The sequence below is a fragment of the Vombatus ursinus genome, unplaced genomic scaffold (assembly GCF_900497805.2).
Source record: "Vombatus ursinus unplaced genomic scaffold, bare-nosed wombat genome assembly UNPS02014877.1, whole genome shotgun sequence".
Taxonomy (NCBI): Eukaryota; Metazoa; Chordata; class Mammalia; order Diprotodontia; family Vombatidae; genus Vombatus; species Vombatus ursinus.
The window spans coordinates 323,916-331,067 of record NW_020954655.1 but is presented as its reverse complement, the minus strand read 5'-3'; the positions used below and the strand labels follow the sequence as shown (position 1 = coordinate 331,067).

Here is a 7,152-nt window from a genome sequence, read left to right as displayed (position 1 = left end):
GCTAAGCAGCATAAACTTCAGTCTTACACATTCCCAAGTGTGTGCTTATGGAACTGAGTAAAGCAGCTGTCAATGTAAGCAACAGAATACAAATTAAATTTACTTTATGTCTCCCAAGCAGTCTCAGAAATCAATACATCTGGAGCACCCATGCTATACTAGGAACTAAACTACAAAAATACATGTAGGAGGGGAAAAAGTTTTTGCCTTCACCCTCTAGATATTACTATTAAAAGCAGAGAAAACAAGGTGGCAGCTATATGGAGCAGTGGACAGAGCACTGGCCCTGGAGTCAGGAAGACCTGAGTTCAAATCCAGCCTCAGACTAGCTTACTAGCTATGTGACCCTGAGTAAGTCACTTACCTCTGAATGCCTCAAAAATAAAAATAAAAAAAGCAAAGAACAAAATCAACCACCCATGAACAAGTAGTTAATGAGGGACCTGATATAGGAGTTAAAGAGCCAGCTATGAAGCCAAGAACACCAGGGACCACATCCTGCCCTGTATATTGGTAGATACACATGTACATTTTAAATTTTAAAAAATGAGAGTACATATTTGTTAAGTAGTAAGACAACCTTTCACTTTTAGGAAAAAATGACTGGAAAACAATATATATATACACATATTTTTTTTCCTGAGCAGAGTACATTTCTCCCCTTATTATGTCAAATATGCTCTTTGCATGAGATGTTTCATACACATTTTCAGCAACTCTAGGTCACACTTCTACCATTGCTTGTTATTTATACTATTTGTCTCTCATCCTCTTCTGTCCTTATTTCTTGCTCCTCTGGGTGTGCTGGAGGCAACCCTGACCAGTTTGAAAGAGCTGATTATTAAATTTTTAGTGTGAACATTTACATTTCAAAAATTGACAAATGCTACAAATCTGGGGTTTGATTTATTGTTTTGTTGATTATATAGACTTAAGAAGGTATTAGAGAAAATTTTGATAATACAGATTAAATTGAAAAATGTGTCATTTTTTTCTGGAGACTCATTTGTTAAGCATTTATCTGTATATCTTGGTGTACCTGAACTTTGAAGGTCAAGAATGAGAACTGGCACAATATATAAGTACTAAACTTTTCCCTGACTTTCAGAACTAATAATTTTACTCAAAGTTTTCTAGAAACTACCGTCTTGGCTTTTCTTCTATTTTTCTCCTACTTCTGTCCAAAAATAAAACTAGCAAAAAGTCCCCTTCAGCTCTAAGACTCATGATTCAAAGCTTTTGCAATTGAGATTATCTCCAATTTATCCTGCGCATACCTCTTTTACATGTGACTATTTGCATATTATCTTCCCTATTAGACTGTAACCTCCTTGAAGACAAGGACTGTTTGTGCCTTTATTTGTATTTTCAGAGAGTAGGACAGAGCCTGGTATGTAGTAAACACTTGTTGACTTACTAACTAGAGACACTGAACATCAGGAAATGTGAAAGAAGTGATTTGTGGTTTTTTCCAGTTCTTATAAGGTCTGGCCAAAAAGTTCAAATTACTACGTAAATGTAAGCTGTTATTATTATTTTATCAAGTATAACAAGGACATTCTTGGTTACAAAGCAGTGCCTTTGCAGACTAGTTACATACATTTTGTTCAGAGGTCTTCTGTGTGTTATCTGTTGGTTATGCTGAAGATAAGTCTGTTGGACAGTTGAGTTTTGGATGGGTGAGGTGTTATTGTACTCCTTTCTACTGCTAAAAATGGAAACCAAAGTTTATCTTACAGACATCCCCAAATAGTTCTTTGGCATATTTTTAATTGGGGCATCTAGGTACTGAAGTGGATAAATCTCTGGGCCTGGAGTCAGGAAGACCTAAGTACAAATCCCACCTCAGATACTTACTAGCTACATAACCCTAGGCAGGTCACTTAATCCTGTTTGCATCTGTTTCCTCATCTGTAAAATGCGTAGGAGAAGGAAATGGCAAACCACTCCCCTATCTTTGTGAAGAAAACCCCAAATAGGATCACAAAGAGCTGAAAACAACTGAATAACAACAAAAATGTTTTAATTTTATTATTTCCCAATAAGACCAGAGAAACAAATGTTTGCCCCAAATGTATGATCTGCCAAATTTGACTATTAACTATGGTGGCATGCCTTTAGAATTAGACATCTGTTTCTCAGGTCTTATCTAATCTCCTCATTTTGACAGTGTTGGACTTAGTGGTTAATATGACAAGAAAATACTTCTACTTCACCCACACTATTAAAAGTGGAGCAATACACAGACACAAAGATAGAAGTGACAAGTTAGGTTTGACTTTGTTCAATCTTAAAGAAACAAAAGGTAGGTGGCTTCATGAACTATAGCTACTAGGGTCATGCTGAGTTGAAACCATGGAGGAGAGGGAATCTTGGTGGCTGACCCTCCTTTGAACACAAGTTCCCTTTAAAATGAGGACATAATGTCAAACTCAGGGCTGATGAATAAGCAGAAAGAGCAGTGGGCTGGGAGTCAGAGCACCTGAATTCTTATTCTGGTTCCTGTACTAACTAAATGTATTGTTGGAGCTAGGTCATAACCTCTGTCTTATTTCTGTCATCTGTTATGAGCATAACTGGCTTTCCCTATCTTACATGGCAATGGTGAAGCCAAGAGAGATGATATGATATCCAGGATATTACAAGCATACCTCGTTTTATTGTGCTTTGCTTTATTGCACTTTACAGATATTGCATTTTTTACAAATTGAAAGCTTGTGGCAACCCTGCATGGAGCAAGTCTATTGGCGCCATTTTTCCAATAGCATCTGCTCACATCGTATCTGTGTCATATTTTTGTGATTCTCACAATATTTCAAAGTTTTTCATTATTATTACATCTTTTATGGTGATTGTGATCAGTGATCTTTAATGTTATTTTTGTAATTGTTTTGGGGCACCACGAACCATGCCCATATAAGACTGTGAATTAAAAAGATAAATGTTGGGTGTGCTCTGACTGCTCCACAGACTGAACCTCCCTATTCTGAGACACAACAATACTGAAATTAGGCCAATTAATAACCCTACAATGACTTCTAAGTGTTCCAAGTGAAAGGAACAGTCAATCGATGTGCAAACATCATTGTTGTCTTATTTTAAGAAACTGCCACAGCCTTCAGCGACCACCACCTTGATCAGTCAACAGCCATCAACATTAAGGCAACACCCTGCACCAGCAAAAATATTGACTTGCTGAAGGCTCAGATGATGGTTAGCAATTTTTACCAATAAAATATTTTAAAATTAAGGTATGTACATTGGTTTTTTTTAGACATGATACTGCTGAACATTTAATACATTACAGTATAGCGTAAACATAACGTTTATATGCACTGGAAACCAAAAAATTCATGACTCATTTTATTGTGATATCTGCTTTATTGTGGTGGTCTGGAACTGAACCCACAATATTTCTGAGGTATATCTGTATTAATATTTCCTGGTCTTGCTATAGTTCTTATGAACTATAGGCTTACAATTGATGTCACTAATCAACAAGGGACTTAAACATCCTTTATTTTAAAGTCAGAGACACTATTATTATGGAAGTACCAAATACTCTAAACTCTAAATCCTAGGATTCTATGAACTGGCTACTACCCAAAAACAACAGGTTTATGTTCTTTGGATCTCCTTTTTTTTCAAGAAAAGTCACTAAAATTTTAAAAAGAGGAAATTAAAAGAAGGAACTTCCTAAAACTACTATCAGTCAAACTGTGGGTAATTGTGTAACTTTTAAAAAAGTATAGCCAAAATAGCCAATTAAACAGTTTTTCAAATTATGTTCAAGAAATAGCCTTGCAGCTATCCAGCTGTCAGTAATAAACCAGAGTCAGAAACCACAGTCAAGTTCAAACCCTGGTTTGAACTTCAGGCCAGAAATTTGAACTTGGTTTCCTTAAAGGGACAAGCAGGGCATGAAGTAACTCATTTGATTTGTTACCAACCTTATTATTATGCCTTGGAACTATATGTACTCAGGGCACAAATAAAAAATGCTAATTTTTATTAATGGTGAGCTACAGGGCTGTGAAAAAGGACAACTTGTCACAAAAATGAAGAGATATCAGACCAACCAAAATCTTTTCTAAAAAATAGTTCTGAAAATACAGGTTTTTCTGAACCATTTCCAGTTTCCCCAAGAGAACAGAGAGCTTTAGGGTCCCTTCACAGGCTATCCAAATTGTATTTTACAGCAACCCTTTTTAAAAAAAAAATATGAAAACATAAGGGAAGCAACCTGGAGTACAAAAATCTATGGCACACCTGAAATTACAGTCATTTCTAAGAATGGAGCTCTCTGGATGAAAAGCAAAAAAACATTTAGGTAATGAAAACAAGATATAATCCCCAAGCCTACATTTTTAAGAGTTGGCATAATTAATGAAATAAAAGACATAGATGTAAATGTGTTCCTCCCAAAGATCCATTTAAGCCTTTACCTCTTGGTAATCTGGGTTGGCTCCTGCAAGTCTGGATCCAGTTCAAAGATCTCATTATCCAGGAGCCTTCGCAGTGTCATATCTGCCAGTTGTTCCATCACCTTAAATACCTCATCGAGGTTAAGAAACATGGAAAAATCTCGCTCTTTATTCTGCGTGGTAATGCGGATGGTGTCTGTCATGAAGACATTGCATGTTCTTTCTAGCTTCTGAACATCAACCCAGGGGATAATGAGTTTGACTGCAATAGAAGAGAGCAAAAATGGGGCATCTTTATCTTAAAACGTTCCTTTACAAGTCAAACCTAGATATGTTATAAAACAACAGTCCTGGTTTTTTTCTGTTTTTGTTGTTGTTGTTATTGTTGTTCTTTATAAATGCAGATCTCAAAACATTATTTTAGTTTTTTTGTTTTTTAAAGAACGAAACTGGTCAGCAAGTATATATCAAGATGAAAATGATTTTCAATTAATCAACAAGCATTTATTAAGCACTTACTATGTGCATACTTACAGTGCGCTACACTCTGGGGATACAAAGAAAAAGCAAAAATAATTCTTGGCTCCCAGAATTCTAGTTGGGGCTACAACATATATAAATCAGGATATACAAGATAAATAGAAAGCAGATGGAAGACAACCTTACAGAAAATGGCACTAACAGCTAGGTGTGGGGTGGGGACAGAATGGAGACCAGGAAAGGCCTCCTGGAGTAGATTATATATAAGTTGTCTTTTTATTTTTTAATTAAATTTTTTTCTTCCTTTCTTTGAGTTGAATCTTTTTTTTTTTTCTTTTTGGTGAGGCCATAGGGGTTAAGCCCAAGGTCACACAGCTAGTAAGTGTAAAGTGTCTGAGGCTGGATTTGAACTGAGGTCCCCCTGACTCCAAGGCCAGAGCTCTATCAACTGTGCCACCTAGCTGCCCCCGTTTGAGTTGAATCTTAAAGGAAGCCTGGGATTCTCAGAGTTTAAATTTGGAAGGGAAAGAATGTTCCAGGTCTGGGCAATAGCCAGTGTAAAGGATAGAGATGAGAGATGGAGTGTAATATACAAGAGACAGCACATAGGCCAGTTTTCTCTTTGGCACCATTTTCTAAAGTCATGAGATTTATTCAGTACAGTGGTTAATAAATCTAAGCAAAAAGATCATTCTGAAGCATACTGTTAACAATCATCCTGTGTAAAGTTTTTGAATATTTAGAAGCACAAGAATAGTCAATCAATATTTTTTTTAACCACCAACTGCAAGATTCTGTTTTCAAGGGCAACATTCATCTGATATATATATATATAAAGCTATGAAAAGGGATTGTTTTAAGTTAAAAGATTATTCACAGGCAAAGTTTCTCTAAATAGACCTAACATTTAGGTTGTGTCAAAGAACAGTGTTAGAGACTTACAAATTTGAGTACAAACAGTTTTTATGCAGCTCTTTTATTAAAAGAAAAAATCTACTGTTTGTACAGTCCTTTATGGGTACAAATTATGTATTCTCCTGTAGGCTTGCCAGCTAATGCTGAGGAGAAAACAAGTGACTGTATATCAAAGAATCAGAGCTGGAAGAGACCAGGTGGAGAAGGGCTTCTATCCCCATCATTGTATAGAGGAAGAAAGTGAGATGCAGAAAAATGAAGTGATTATGGCCACACAAGAAGTCAGTGGCAGAGTTAAGATTTGAAATCAGGCTCTCAAGACTCCAAAACTAGCTTTCCACTCTACCTTGCTGCTAGGAAAAATAAAACCTATCAATCAATGTCAGTTACAGAGAGGCATATAGTGGCATACAGAGAGGGTATAGTGGAAATCAGGCTGGACTTCAAGTCAGGAAAGCTGGGTAGGAGTCCCAGGTCAAATGATAACTCAGCTGTGTAACCCTGAGCAAGTTATTTAAATTCCTGGGGCCATAGTTACAGAAATCTTTATCTACAACTACCTAACAAGTTATTGTGAGGAAAGCACCCTATAAACCATAAAATGCAACATGAATTTAAACAAAAATGAAAGCAAACTGAGCAAAAAGCAACCATTTTTAGCAATAACGAGAAAATTGCTCATTTCCTCAAGTCTTATAATATCATGGGAATAAGGTAGTAGATTTCTGAACAGGAACTGTTAGCAAGGGCTATTTTCTCTTTGAAAACAAAATAGATGATCAAATAAGTTATTTTATTTCCATTATTTATAATAACAAATATACCTGTTTCAGACCTTTAAGAATTTCGGAGAAAAAAAGAATGAACTTCACAGAATGTCAGGAGCTAGCAAGGACTTTAGTTTCTTTTAGTCCAACCCTTTCATTTTACAGATCACGAAACTAAGGCCCAAAATAACGAATGGCTTGCCCAGTGTTCAACAGCAACTCAGATGCAGAGAAGGATCTCAAACCCAGGTCATCAGTCTTCCTATCTGTGCTATCTACATATTTAAACATATAGCTATAGATCTAATGATATATATAAATCTAATTTTACACATATACACACATACATATACACACATACATATACATGTACATACATAAGTGGGCAGCTAAGTGGCACAGCGGATAGAGTGCTGGGTTTAGAGTCAGGAAGATTCCTCTTCCTGAGTTCAAATCTGGCCTCAGACACTTACCAGCTATGTGACCCTAGCCAAGTCACTTAACTCTGCCTCAGTTTCCTCATCTGTAAAATGAGTTGGAGAAGGAAATGGCAAACTGCTCCAGTC

At 36.3% G+C, this 7,152-nt stretch overlaps 1 protein-coding gene across 1 annotated transcript in view; it reads right to left on the bottom strand.

Annotated features, from left to right (window-relative positions):
• TBC1D8 (TBC1 domain family member 8) overlaps positions 1–7,152 on the bottom strand; it is a 126,133-nt gene that overhangs the window by 32,462 nt on the left and 86,519 nt on the right. Inside the window, exon 5 of the mRNA XM_027842575.1 lies at positions 4,445–4,686. Within this exon, the coding sequence (XP_027698376.1) occupies positions 4,445–4,686 (242 nt within the window). The remainder of the gene's footprint in view (positions 1–4,444; positions 4,687–7,152) is intronic.